This window comes from Conger conger, chromosome 2 (assembly GCF_963514075.1).
Source record: "Conger conger chromosome 2, fConCon1.1, whole genome shotgun sequence".
In the NCBI taxonomy this organism is placed as follows: Eukaryota; Metazoa; Chordata; class Actinopteri; order Anguilliformes; family Congridae; genus Conger; species Conger conger.
The window spans coordinates 62,773,914-62,788,363 of NC_083761.1; the positions used below are offsets into that span (position 1 = coordinate 62,773,914).

Genomic DNA, 14,450 nt, shown 5'->3' on the forward strand with positions numbered 1-14,450 from the left:
AAAATCTGTATTGCCAGCAACTGGTGTTTCATCTATATCAGCAGCATATATTATTAGCATTGCATTGCAGAATATTAAGGACTTTTGCAAACACGCACATTTTAAGTATCTTCATTTATGTAGATAAAAATAGAACGGTCTGACTACTGGACACTTTTTTTCAACCCGCCGCTTCGCATCTGGTGTCTGTTACATTATGCCTCATATTTCGGGTGAGTGAAAGTATATAAGGTTGAGAGCTCCAGCTGGGAGTTCACTGCAGTAGCTCGAATCTTGCACCGAACCCACTCTCGCCCAACCCCAGCTGAGGTGAGTCTCACTTTAGAGAGGATAAGCCCAGAGACAAGTGTGCGCTCTTCTGTTTCTGCTGTGATTTTACCTGCACCTTTTCCTTTTCAACGCTATGGCGGAACGACAAGACTCCGGGTGACGAAAGTATCGACACGAATCGACTTTTTATTGTTTATATTGAAATTTGGTTTTGGAACTCGGAGAGAATGGATGGACATATACAAACTTGACAACGCTTTCAAAGGAACCAAATGAACAATTTTTGCACCAAGTCTGGAATGTATCACAACTGTCTTTCAAAGAGACGCGGACAAATTATTAAACTATTGATGTGAAAAATAAATAGCCTATGTTTACAAAATTAAGATTTGATTGGTAAAATAGCTGTATATTCTAGCTGGTGTGGTTGTGACAATGTATGTATAAAAAAGTATGTCATAGATCAGTAAAATTGTTATTAGTCTAGAATGTTAATCTGCACCGTTTGAGTAAGGACATGCATCTTTGGAAAGATAAAGCAGCGATTAGGCTGAGCATTACACGAATTTGCCTACTCTTGGCAATGCTAAAATCTTAATCCAAGGCAAAATTTAACGGTCTAAAAGTAATATATGTAAGGTATTTTTATTCGGTACAATTCCCAAATTTTCTTTTTTTTTCTCCTTTAGCTAAAAATGTCATTCAGCGCTGTTCTGAGTGAAGCTGACATCACTGCAGCCCTGCAGGCATGCCAAGGTAACTTGACCCGTTTATGATCCGTGCATGCACTTCATACACCTTAGCAATGTGAACATGTTTGCACAAGGCTACGCCTTCTTTTGTCTATATAATCAACGACACAGTGAATACAAATAGTTAAAATAGTTTAAAATAAGTAATGGTGTTCTAGTGTTATTGATGCACATTAATAATTTGCGCAACTTCCATGATCATAAAAAAGTATTTATTTATTTATTTATTTATTTATATGCTAATAATGCATTTTTCAGACTTCCCAAATTATCGGATATAACGACAATAATAATAATAATAATAATAATAATAATAATAATAATAATAATAATAATAATAATAACCTTTTGTTTTATAGCTGCTGACTCTTTCAACCACAAGGATTTCTTTGCCAAGATCGGACTTACAGGCAAATCTAGCGATGACATCAAGAAGGTCTTCGCCGTCCTTGACCAGGATGGGAGTGGCTTCATTGAGGAGGATGAGCTGAAGTAAGGATTGTCACTATATATAAAATTCAGCAGCACAGCCCAACCCACAACACATAGTTACAGCAGCTACAAGACAATATCCTTCCCATCATTTGGCATTCAGATATGTTAGAATCTTGTCTCAGGTAGCTACTGCAGTGTATTTCTTTCTTAATTTTTATAAAAATATGTACTTTATTTGGAAAGAAAATTACATTTCCCCCAAATAAGTGTTGGTTTATCCTGCTTCCAGACTGTTCCTGCAGAACTTCTCTGCTGGTGCCAGAGCATTGACTGATGCTGAGACAGCCAAATTCCTTAAAGCTGGGGACACTGATGGCGACGGCAAGATTGGAATTGAAGGTGAGAGACATTTCATAAAATACATCACATTCATAACAGAGACTGATCATTACGGTTATTGTTACAAATGTTTCCTAGGATATAGGAGTGTTGCATAACTCAACATAAAAAATGTTTTGTCTGCTTGGCTAAAATCTGTTTCATATTTTCTTTGCTCCTGCAGAGTTCTCCTCTCTGCTTAAGTAAATATCAGCTGACCAACATCTCCTGCCTTGATGGAACAACATTGCCCAAGACCTCCCCTTTTCATCTGAATATAAATAATTTTTATACATTTGCCTGTGACATGCCTGCAGACTGTTTCCTCTCTTGCAGCACTTTGTCCAAAGTGATGATTGTAAATGTAGTGCAGTTGTCTTTCATGTCTTGAATATGAATTTTGCTTACTGTAAAATCTGATGCACTTTTCAGGAACAAAAAAGAAAAGAATAAATATTCTTTTGCAATAGAACATCTTTTTTATTATCTTCATTTATTTTTCATTCTGGAATGGTAGCCTTTGGCATACAGATGTTTAATTAACTAAGGCTAAGTTGTTTAACTACTTAAGTATCACCACTTTTCTTGACACAAGTTTAAAAATTGCATACCCAAAATAAAATAGTTACTATTCTTGAACCAGTTTGACTACAGGCATAATCTCAGTTTCTTCTGAAAGATTTAGAGCGAAATAATTACTTCAAATGTTACTGAAACGAAGTTACAGTAGCCCAAACACAGTGAAATTGGATGTTTTTTTCTCACTGAAAAGATTTTCTGTTTTTATTGGATACAGATTATTGCAGCTGTGGCTTGTGCACTTACCAACATAATGGAGCCAAGTCATAACACTTTAAAAATCCCCTTTGAAATTTGAGGACAATATCACCAAAAATTAGCATTTGGAATTTGGAAACTCCAGAAGGACACATTAAGCCTAAATTATAGTATGGATGTTATTGGGGGTAGAATGTAGCATTTTGCTTACTAAACTATACAATAATAATAATCATAATACATTTATTTATATAGCGCTTTTCAAGGTACTCAAAGACGCTTTACATAAATGTGAAATACAACACTTTTTATCCTGAAAAAAAGTGTTTGCACTTCCCCCTCTCTGTCACTCTCCCCTATACCTCTCTGTCAATAATCACAGTAATCACAATAATACCATCTTGTATACTAATATGTTCATTGAGGTAGATTGATTGAAGTTTTTGTCAAATACCCAACCCCTATCAACAAGTCAAATACATTCCAGAATTTCACATGCTATTTATTATACAAAGGCAGGCTGGCTCCTTATTTATAAGCATACTGAACAATAAGAAGTATTTAGGTGCACACCGATATAAAATTGGGTCACATCACTGAAAATGCTATTGTGTTGTCAACGGTGATTTCACTGTCTTTCTCAGAAATATTAATTCAGTTGAGAGATTCCTTGGAACTCCTCCAAAGGAAGTCCTCTGTTTATGCATTGCAAAATACATTTTTGCATAAAATCTGTTTTTGCTGAAGCGCAACAGATTCCGCATGAGTTTTGAAAATGCTACAGATTCGTTACACTGGTGAAAAAATGCTGTGTTGTTTTATGCAAGCCAAACAAATTATAGACTATTGGAAATGTAATGTCATTAGCTAAAATGCTTTTGAGTCATCACTTCAATAAAATGCCCATCGTCAGTTTTTTGATGAGCTGAAGTTATATTGAATTTTGTTACACCTGGATGGGGTAACACATTTTCTCTGCAAATAAATGACAAATACAAATACTGGTCAGAGATGGTTGTACTTGGGCTCATCCTGTTCGAGAGAGCTTATATAAAACGTAGATAATAGCAGTTCTATGCACAAGTACTTTTGTAGATGTATACAATGGCAAAACAATGGCGATAATTCCTCCAGAGAAATTCTAAGTAAACAATGAACTTTCTATCAACGAGTTAGCTGTCATGAGTTTTGTTTTTTAGTTTATTTACTATTTTTGTAAATGTATTATTTTTCATATTCATGTCTGGTTTACGGGAGCGGCACGGATAGTGCAGTGGGGAGCACTGCTGCCTCACAGCAAGGAGGTCCTGGGTTCGAATCCCTGTCGGCCGGGGCCTCTCTGTGTGGAGTTTGCATGTTCTCCCCGTGTCTGCGTGGGTTTCCTCCGGGTACTCCGGTTTCCTCCCACAGTCCAAAGACATGCAGGTTAGGCTGATTGGAGAGTCTAAAATTGCCCATAGGTATGAGTGTGTGAGTGAATGGTGTGTGTGCCCTGCGATGGACTGGCGACCTGTCCAGGGTGTATTCCTGCCTTTCGCCCAATGTATGCTGGGATAGGCTCCAGCCCCCCTGCGACCCTGTTCAGGATAAGCGGGTTCAGATAATGGATGGATGGATGTCTGGTTTACATTCATTAGTCATTGCACTCGACACATTGTCTGTGTCTTTATGTAGTTCTGAGCCCGAGACACTTCCCTGTCTGGGTGATTCACTATTCAGGTGTTTTCAGAATTTTCAAAAAGAAAATTCACAAAATGTGTCGCTTTTCTTACGTCCTGCTTTCTCTCCATTTCTGTTTGTAGATAGCACTAATATAGTAATCCAGACAAACATGGAATTTGTATAGTTCTAATTATATTAATACGCTAATATGTTTGTCAAACTAACAAACTAACATTCATTAGTTTTGGCCCCACCTAGGTTGTCTCATTCCCCTGTGTATTCCTAGCATCCTCATCCCCTGTCCTTTGCCCTTGTAATATTCTGTCTGGTCTGTCTGTCTGCCTGGCTTTTGACTGTGTTTTTTGGATTTTGGTGTGTACTTTTGCTGGTTTGGTGTTTCTCCTTAGTTATTGAACTCTGCCTTTTTTATTATTAAGCTCTGCCTGCCCCTCATGTACCTGCCTGCCTGGATTTTGACCATCGCCTGTTTTTTGGATTACGTTCTTGTCTGCCCCTTGTTAAATAAAGCCTGCCTTTTGCACGTTACCCCTGCATCTGCTATTGATTCCTCTGTCCCCCACCCGTGACCTTAGCACATTTAGAATGAGAAATTATTATACATTTGGTCTGCTATACACTTGTTGTGAAAAGGACACTGACATTACTTTATTTCTTATAGGATATCGATCTCCAAAATGCAGAGAAGGTGAGGTCCCCCCTCATTTGTTTTACCACCCTGAGCCGGCAAAGCATTAAGGGATGGCTTAATGACTTCAGGGATGAACTGTTATTGTTAACCAGTTGTATGTGAATAGACTGACAGACTGTTGCACACTCTTGTTTACAAACACAGTATTTAATGCATATGATATTGAATATGAATGTTCAAATTATTTAGATTTAATGATTTTTTTTGTTGTCATTATACATAGGTGCATCAGATACAGCAACTCCAACAAAACAACAGTGTTGAAATGTACAATTGGAACGCAATAAAATTAATGCCTGTTTACTGTGTTCATATTAACAAGGACAAAGTAAATCTGAGATCAATCCAATGATCAATGACTTTGTGGTCAACTTACTTTTTATGTAGTCAAAATGACAGTAATCTGAGGTGAGGATAGCTTTGTAGTTTTTACCTTTTTTAGGAATGAATGTTCAGAATTCTATTTTTGTACTGAGTAGCAGAGAGAATAAAATGTATTTTGATACTTTTGCTGACCTTGAGATTTAGCCCTAATCAGCACACATGTCAAGTTGTCTCAATGACTTTGGGGCAAATTTTAGAGCAGCAGGCATATCCATAGCTGAATCGGACTATCAAATGCTGTACCAAAGGCCAGGTAATGTACTATATGTACCAGAACTGTGAATCTGACTCTTAAATTAGTCAGATACACAGTGCAGTACAGTTGTATTCTGCTGTTGTTTGTCGGTACCGATGGGGAAAGTTGTCACAAGAGCATACCCTCTACTTAACTGTCTATAACTTTGTACTGAAATCAGACATGAATGAACACAAAATATGTGTCTAAGACTTTATTCTTTCATTTGGTGTGACAGGTATTCCATTGTGATGTATAGCACTAAATAAATGTAAGAAAGAGTGAAAAGTGTGACAATATGTCCCACTCTCGCCTATCTGACAGTTGCCTTCAAACGAAGCAGGCTGGTGTTAGCATTAAGACACCACTAGATGGGGTTTGAATCACACAATGCAATCTGTAAGCCTGTGCCAGTCTTTCATTTTGTCAAATTAAGAGAGAGACCAATAACTGCAGGCACCCCTGAGGGCCGCTAATGTTTTTTAAAAGTTCTTAACATAGTTAATATAATATATAGTATCATTGTAATATATTAATAATGTACAAAAAGGCAAAAAGCCAAATTACCCGGCTAAACAATCCTGAATGAGTATAGAAAACCTTCTTTGTACATTTGAAAAGTCATTTAGACTTGAGACATTTTTAAAGACACCTGTACACAAGGCTTTCCACTGCAGATCACAAAAAAAGAAGGCTGATGGTTTGGCAGATCTATAGTACCTGAAAAGCCAGTGCATTCACAGAAACTGTGACTTCTAAAATAGTCATCGAAATGCGGATAATGTGAATACAGTTATTTATGTGAAAAAATGTGTGTTTGAGTCACATTAATGTAATGTAACATGGGTAGGTGGTTAGATTAATACTAGAAGAGACAAGTTAATATGCAAGGGTATGCAAGTAATACAGAGCGATGATCCTACAAGGTAAATGGTTTGAATACAAGGTCTAAGGCATGGGCAATTTTGACAAGCAGGCTTGTGAACCCACCCCTGAGCAAAAGCCTGAAATACAGGATACAAAACATACCAACACAGGGTGTTGATAGACATCGTCCAAGTTTTGGGATTTTGAGGTTTTATTTTATTGGCTGTTATTGGCTGCATGATGACCAGAAATATGCTGATGGGGTTTCAGCCCAAGTGTTTGTGGGTCAAACTACTTAAAATTATGGTAAATTTTAAGTACTGGATAAAACAACTAAGCTTAGTACATACAGTACTGTACATGCCACTCTGGGACTTGTGTTATGTAATCATACCCACAAGGCAGCTATATAATCAGTAGCCTCTGAGTTACATTTTCAGTGTGTCACTTGATCTAGTACACCAGCCTATTGCATGGCCCTGCAAGTTCATAGTTACTGCTCTTTTCTCTCTAAAGTCTCCAGTATTCCACATCAGGGATCATCAAATCTTGCCCTTGAATCCAATTCAAGTCCTGGTTTTCTTTCTTCTCAGGTTATTAACTTAACAATTAGAGTTGGACAAACTGATTGCCTAAACTGTCTTCACATTTGACTCCCAGGTAAAGGGAGGGTGAACGAGCAGAAGTTCTCAGCCCTTGAGGACGATAATTTGATGAACAGGGCACTATGCGCGATCACAATGTCAGGTTATTAACACAGGTTATTAACTTAACAATTAGAGTTGGACAAACTGATTGCCTAAACTGTCTTCACATTTGACTCCCAGGTAAAGGGAGGGTGAACGAGCAGAAGTTCTCAGCCCTTGGGGACGATAATTTGATGAACAGGGCACTATGCGCGGTCACAATGTCAGGTTATTAACACAGGTTATTAACTTAACAATTAGAGTTGGACAAACTGATTGCCTAAACTGTCTTCACATTTGACTCCCAGGTAAAGGGAGGGTGAACGAGCAGAAGTTCTCAGCCCTTGAGGACGATAATTTGATGAACAGGGCACTATGCGCGGTCACAATGTCAAATCCTCCTACGCCCATGTTGACCACTGACCACACCACACGAGGTCTCTGTTTCAGCTGCAAAACAATGAGGAAGAAAAGAGGACACTTGTAAAGAAATTAGCAAATGCAAATGGATGAATTATTTCACAGTAACAGTATCGGACATGAAGTATCAGTGTGGTCAGTGACATCAGCTTCACTGGGTAAGCTGCCCCTCAGGATCCGGTGTCCGCCCATCTCTCTTTCGTTAATGCCTGGGCCTGCCTTTTACTGCCTCTGTCTCTTCAACCACATCCTATCCAGCTGTGGCCCAATGGTGGAGGAGGAGTTAAGAGCACAATGTCTCATAGAATTACATACATGGAGTGTAAACCTAATGTTGGTATATATTGTTAATTAGATTATTTCAATGAACTTGTTCCTAATCACTCGTATCCATTTGAAATTGTGACAAGAAAAAAGTCCCATCCATCCATCCATCCATTATCTGAACCCGCTTATCCTGATCAGGGTCGCAGGGGGCTGGAGCCTATCCCAGCATACATTGGGCGAAAGGCAGGAATACACCCTGGACAGGTCGCCAGTCTATCACAGGGCAAGAAAAAAGTCATAATATGAAATTGAAATGAAATATGTATTTTGTTTATTTTACAATTTTCTTTCTAAATGTAAAGCTGGAATATGCAGTTATACACTCCAATACAGGAAATGTGTTGTTCCAGTTTAAGTCATTTGCCTTAATTTTGAGATTATTCTTAGTTATTGAACTTCAAAATTTTAAGAAACAGTGGATAGAGCAATTGAATTTGGCAAACAAATGTTTTCTTTACAAACTCAAAGCATAGTGTGGGGCACTATGGCATAGTGTGGAGAATGATGAGTGTCCTACAGGACACAAGCCAATTCACCTGGGCAGGATTATTTCCTCCAGATCATCCAGCCCTGCATCACGCACCCCTAGGCCACTACTATTTTCTGCCAGCTGTTCAATGCACTAAAACTCCCGGTGTAAAATTACTTCCTAATATCATTGTGGAACTCATCTCCACCTAAGCCCTGTTGTTTTCCTGACTCTTGTGTAGTTTATACTGTTAATCCCTTTTATGATTTGAAAAACCTACACCCCTTACTGTAGATTCTTTTTGATAAATTATATTTAATCTAGATGTTACATTTTTTACCTCTCTGAATTCTCTGAACAATACACTTTTATATTAAAAGCATATTAAATATTTGCTGTCTATACCGCTATACTTCAGCCTGTTTACTGTTTGAGCACAATGTATAAATATTGAGAGACTTTGGTGAAATAGTAGGCCCAACCCAACTCCACACCCGCCACAAATCACCCTTGTCTTATTTTTTTATTTTGCATGTCTATAACTTATATTCAGCGGTGTTAAGATTAAGTTGCTAGGTTCCTGCTAGTTTCATCAGATGTTACTATTTTACAGAGCGTATCAATTTTTCACATTGATGTTCTCAATACATGTAGACATAGACCAATTTAAGTGTCCATGATAATAAGATAGCTCGTATTTATTTCTTATTGATTTTTGCCACCCGTTGGAAATGAGACAGGAAAAGCTCATATTTTAAAAGGCATAAAAGCTTCCATTTTTGCTCATAGCTAACTAACATTATATATATCATTCAGATTAGCAACTCTATGCTATGGTTCTCACCCTGAGCTCAGAGTTAGAGTATTCGCCAAAAGAGTCACTCGGGAGGCCAATTTTAAACATTTTAATTATTACAGGTAATTTGTTTTATTTTAGGATACTCATTAATATTGGCTCCAGGTTTTCTCTTTTTGAGATCCTTGCCTCACCACTGGTTTGGCCAGAGCAGGTTCAACCAAGTGTGCTTCTAAGTCTTCAATAAAGTAATTGGACATTGTTTATTCTTAACTCTTTGGATGGAGCACACAATGTTGGTTTTTGTGTTTTCATGGTTTTCAGAAAACAGCGGCAAATATGTACTCTAGTGCATTCTGGGTCAAGCTATGGTAATGTTTGGTGATGAATTTGTTACATTAGATAAGATGTGGATAATCACAGTCCATCTGTTGTGAGCTGATTCCAAGAGTAGACAAATAAGTATTACTTTCCTTTTCCACTTTTTTCCACTTTGTAAAACTCAGATTTCCTGAAATAGAAATAACCCAGCCAATGTTAAATGTTACCAAAAATGCAATTCCCTCTGTAACTTTTATTATGTCATTATTTAATTAATTCTCTCTTTTTTCTGTGTGTGTATGAGAGAGAGAGAGAGAGAGAGAGAGAGAGAGAGAGAGAGAGAGAGAGAGAGAGAGAGAGAGAGAGAGAGAGAGAGAGAGAGAGAGAGAGAGAGAGAGAGAATAAAGAAAAATGCATTTGTGAATTTACCATCTTCAAGGGCGGTGCAGATGCCCATAGGCTATCTGCATTCAGCTGCGGGCGGATATAAATAGTAAAGGTTAATTAGTTAGGCAAGAAATTTGAGAAGGGAGTAGCAGTAAGAATTTGATATACAGACAGGTAACTCAAGCGTTGCACATTGTCAGGGCAATCGCATCATATATAAATCCGCCTTCCCAGGCAGGAGGTACCACATAGCCTTACTACTTCTCTGTATTGGAGCTCCACTTGGGTGAAAGTTCATAAGCGGTAAGTACACAGCTGTGCGAGACTGCATTAACGGCGTTGCCATTGTTTAATGTATAGCTTACCTGGAATACAGGGATGGTTTGAGTGATGCACAGATCGGGAAGAACTGGTAACTAGCCCATTACAACTGGATGCGTGTAAAAGTTGCATGAAAGCAGCAATGACTTGTAAATGTATATATTGTAAGTAATTGTAACGTCGCTTTAGACCATGGGAAAGTAATTTGACAGAAAGTCTATGCTGAAGAATGATCTGCTAGGGCTACTGATATCATATATGATAGCCCTTACTGATATTTTTCTGTAAACGATGGATGTTGTGTGTTGCTATTGATTGTAATCCGCAGAACATAAAGTAATCCGTGAAATCAAATCATTCGCCGGCAGGCAGAGCAATTGTCTAAGCGTCATTTAATTTCATTGATCCGATATTTTACGTGCTGCAAAATTTTTATTTATAATTTTATTTTTGTTGTGTCTTTATTATTTTGGCAGGGTTAATATGTCGCTCACTTCAATCCTTTCCGCTGATGCCATCGAGAATGCTATCAAGGATTGCCAAGGTAGTCTTCCATGTAGCTGAAGTGTTTTGTCAAAACAGACTTTCGCTGAAGAAAGCAAGACATGGCTGGCCTACTAAGTAACCTACCTTAACCACCAAAAAATATATATGCATTTTACTTTGAGCTAGTGCACTAATACAACAAGGCTATTTTATACTTATTGCAATTCCATTTGTGACATTGATTTATAACGTAGCTCTTGGCTACTTTATTTCCCTCAGAGTAAAACTCTAACACATATCCAAGTTCAATAGGGGCCGTATGTATTCAGTAAGAGTTGATTTACTATGAGCACTTTACTGTGTTGTTCAAAGTCCAAATTAAGCTTGTGTTTTGGGTTGTTTTTCAACCCGCAGAAAATATTTTACTTTGTTAGGAATGTATGGAATTGGCTATGCTTTCACAACCTGCATAATAACATGAAGCAAAGTATGTTCATAAATCATGTATGACTTAATTCTAGCAAGAAGCTCAATGCTTGGTGACCATATATAATGAGATTAATCTTAACATGCTGAGCTTGAAATTTCCTGGGGGGGATATGGTCATGCTGTGTTTTAGTCCGCAGCATTTAATCGTTCCACAGATGGAAAAACTAATCTGTGCATTGTCTCCTTGTCCATAAGCTCCAGAATCCTTCAGTTACAAAAAGTTTTTCGAGTTGTGTGGCCTTTCCAAAAAAAGTCCTCAAGAAGTGAAGGATGTCTTCCGTATCCTGGATAGTGATGGTAGTGGATTCATTGAAGAAGAAGAGCTAAAGTTAGTCCTTCATTATGCCCACCTGTATCACTGTACACTGTAAAATAACAGAGTACATATGAGCCCAATCAGGGCCAATGTATTCTGAAAGAGTTGATTTCACAAAATTGTCCTGTGTATCTGTTATTACCATTATCAATCCTTTGGTTGTTTGTTATTCAGGTAAAATGTGCTCATAATTTTTGGAAATTTGACTGAGTTTGCTGCTACATCTGAAAAATGTGCTCATACTTATGCACTCTTTCAGCATGAGAGTTAATTTCCTCAATGGTGGCAATTGGAAAGTTGTTTTTCCAACAAGGAAAAAACTGCACACTGGCAAAGACTTCAAATGCAAATCCTGTAGTTTTAAAATGTCTCTTAAAATCCATGCTTGACAATGTAATGGCATTCATAACAATTCTGATTCTGTGAGCTGAGAATTAGAAGGTTCTAACTGACATTTTGTGTTTTGTGTGAAGTATTATACAAAAATACTGTTTAAAAGTATGAAAAAAGTATTCAAAGTATTAAATGGTTATATAGGCTTGGAGCCCATTCACTTTGGAATTTTTGAAGCTCAATAGCTCAAAACTACTCAGAACACTGATATAACCTTCTAATTATCAGCTCATGTTATTAAAATAGCCTTTGGTCCAGAAATACCATACGGTACAAGTATAGAGTGCTGCTTCTTATACCATATAATATACTGTATATTTGTCATACAGTGAGTTAAAAGTGTGTGTGTGTGTGTGTGTGTGTGTGTGTGTGTGTTAGATTCTTCCTCCAGCGGTTCTCCTCAGGGGCTCGGTTGTTGTCTGATAAAGAGGCAAAGACATTCATCTCAGCTGCTGATGATGACGATGATGGCAAAATTGGAGCAGAAGGTGATATTAGCAGAATTGTTTACCAAAGCAGAAGTGTGCTTTTATATTATTTATTCAAATTTCAGGGCACCCATGATGAAACAATGAATTAAAACAGCCAAAATAATGGCTAATAATGGCTAAAATAATTCAATATAATTTCATTGATTCATGTAACATTACACTTTATTATATAATGTTAAATAATGTACAACCTTAAGGTTTTGCATTTTGATAAATTACATGAGTTTGAATTTTAGTTAAGTGTTCAAATGAATCTGAGCAGAATGGTGTCTGGGTAGGAAGTGCTATAGTGATATGTTACTCATGATAAATACTATACAGTAAATACAGAATAGATGCAGGTCACAATACAAAGCAGTTGTGTCTGTGCCTCAGTGTTATGCCAACTGAGGTAATGCTGTTGTGTTTCTCTCCTTTAGAGTTCCAGACCATGGTTCTATCTTGAAAAGTCCCTGGAAAAAAAGCAGGTCTCTCCCTCATCCCGCACCAGTTCCAGGAATTTTATTTGGCTTTCTCTTTTCTTCACTTTATACCTTGTGAGCTTCTCAAAGCCCGTCTCCCAGACATGCTCTCATTTTTATTTGCCTTTTCAGTACAGATCCGTTTGTGCAGTAGTGTAATCCAAATGTTCCAATAACCACACTGCTAAACAAATAAATAAGTGCATTTTAACTCTGCTTTCTGGTGTTTATTTGAATGTAAAAAATTATCCCATTAGTACATTTTGTCTGTTGTCATATCTTGGGATCTTAATCCAGATATTTTCATCTTTTGCATTTTAATATGGTACTTTCCAAGAAAATGATCAAATACACCTTATATAAATATAGCATGAATTAATTCTGAAACTTGTGTAAAATGTCCTCAGTCCAGGATTCTTTTCAGCAAAGCATTAAACGTATGTGTAATTTGAATATATTTGGCAAATATTGGCAAAAGGTAGAAGTGACTTTTTGAAATCAGTGTAGCTGTACAATATGCAGTATTATGTATACATGCTGCTAATAAGTAGCGGACATGTGTTTATCCCTTAAAGGTTTAACCTGTGGTGAAACACACTGCAGATATGATGTGAAAATGTATTGCTTATTGTAGCACAAGACTTACAACAGGTATAAGAACATGATTTATTCAATCAATTTGATGTCAGTGTATATTCACCATGAGACAATCGTGATAATCTCATGATTTCAGCCTCATCAAACAGTAGACACCCAATAATGTATATTGTCAATTGTATAAGAATTAATTCCCCATAATATTAATTCCCCATAAAAATTCTTGACAGAGGTCAAAAGTTGAATCCATTTTAAAAATTAACAACATGCTTATTAATGATAAAGGGGAAGCCTTTATGATTAATGAGACAGGCTTTAAATGTTACATGTTTGTGGCATGTAGTATATCCTATTAATAATGTAGTAATAATTCATTTTTATCCCCTGTAGATTATATGAGTCTCTGGTCTTATTCACAATAATGATTGGACTATGCTGAAACCTACACATCAAGGTTTATTCAATAATAACAATATATTCCTAATTCATAAAAATATCATCCTAGATACTATTATGTAAAACAAATACTGAAACATTTTTTATGCCAGTTCTCAGGATTTGTAAAACCAAATATAATGCATCCTATCTTTTTTAAAGTTAAATTTAGACGTATTTTTACACTTGGAGCCATACTTCCCTCTAGGATTTTCAGCGCACTTGTCCCTGGTTATGATATGCACTTTATTGTATAAGAGCGTCTGCCAAATGACTATAATGTAATGTAATACATTTATAAATGGGTCATCTGCCTATTAATATCTCCTTGAATTCTATAGCTTGTTTGGAGAGAGAACATTTTCCTCATTGTCAAAGAGTTTCTCCTCACTTAACATTTCCTGCAAATGCAGGGATTTTTCTGTAATTAGAGTAAGGAGCAGGGAAAGCTCCGGATACTACCTTGTGACAGCTGACTAGTGCATTGCATAAACTACTAGTGGCATTAGAGCACTTTACACAGGACAACTGAGTCATCATTCACAGCACTGATTTTACTCAGATTGTCTGAAGTCTCCAAACACTC

At 37.0% G+C, this 14,450-nt stretch overlaps 2 protein-coding genes across 5 annotated transcripts; both read left to right on the forward strand.

Annotated features, from left to right (window-relative positions):
• The first annotated feature begins 216 nt into the window (after positions 1–216).
• Positions 217–2,307, forward strand: LOC133113531 (parvalbumin alpha-like). The gene is made up of 5 exons (XM_061222964.1): positions 217–309; positions 960–1,026; positions 1,382–1,514; positions 1,747–1,856; positions 2,020–2,307. The coding sequence occupies exons 2-5, from the start codon at positions 966–968 to the stop codon at positions 2,040–2,042; spliced, it is 327 nt and encodes a 108-aa protein (XP_061078948.1). The 5' UTR covers positions 217–309; positions 960–965; the 3' UTR covers positions 2,043–2,307.
• A 142-nt stretch (positions 2,308–2,449) lies between these two features.
• pvalb9 (parvalbumin 9) lies at positions 2,450–13,043 on the forward strand. 4 transcript variants are annotated; one of them, XM_061222960.1, is made up of 6 exons: positions 2,450–4,037; positions 4,954–4,980; positions 10,673–10,740; positions 11,367–11,499; positions 12,259–12,368; positions 12,791–13,043. In XM_061222960.1, exons 1-6 carry the CDS (start codon positions 3,832–3,834, stop codon positions 12,814–12,816), a joined length of 570 nt encoding a protein of 189 aa, XP_061078944.1. In that variant the 5' UTR covers positions 2,450–3,831; the 3' UTR covers positions 12,817–13,043. The 4 variants fall into 4 exon arrangements, with proteins under 4 accessions (XP_061078944.1, XP_061078946.1, XP_061078945.1 ...); XM_061222962.1 differs by lacking the exons at positions 2,450–4,037; positions 4,954–4,980 and adding an exon at positions 7,490–7,733; XM_061222961.1 differs by lacking the exons at positions 2,450–4,037; positions 4,954–4,980 and adding an exon at positions 9,940–10,178.
• Positions 13,044–14,450: the final 1,407 nt, after the last annotated feature.

Excerpts from the sequence above, each read along its gene's own strand:
- pvalb9 (XM_061222960.1), top strand. The coding sequence starts at position 3,832 with ATGTATTATTTTTCATATTCATGTCTGGTTTACGGGAGCGGCACGGAT. Across the intron at positions 4,038-4,953 it reads CACAGTCCAAAGACATGCAG|GATATCGATCTCCAAAATGC; the intron begins GTTAGGCTGATT and ends TATTTCTTATAG. Across the intron at positions 11,500-12,258 it reads ATTGAAGAAGAAGAGCTAAA|ATTCTTCCTCCAGCGGTTCT; the intron begins GTTAGTCCTTCA and ends TGTGTGTGTTAG.
- LOC133113531 (XM_061222964.1), top strand. The coding sequence starts at position 966 with ATGTCATTCAGCGCTGTTCTGAGTGAAGCTGACATCACTGCAGCCCTG. Across the intron at positions 1,515-1,746 it reads ATTGAGGAGGATGAGCTGAA|ACTGTTCCTGCAGAACTTCT; the intron begins GTAAGGATTGTC and ends TCCTGCTTCCAG. Across the intron at positions 1,857-2,019 it reads CGGCAAGATTGGAATTGAAG|AGTTCTCCTCTCTGCTTAAG; the intron begins GTGAGAGACATT and ends TTGCTCCTGCAG.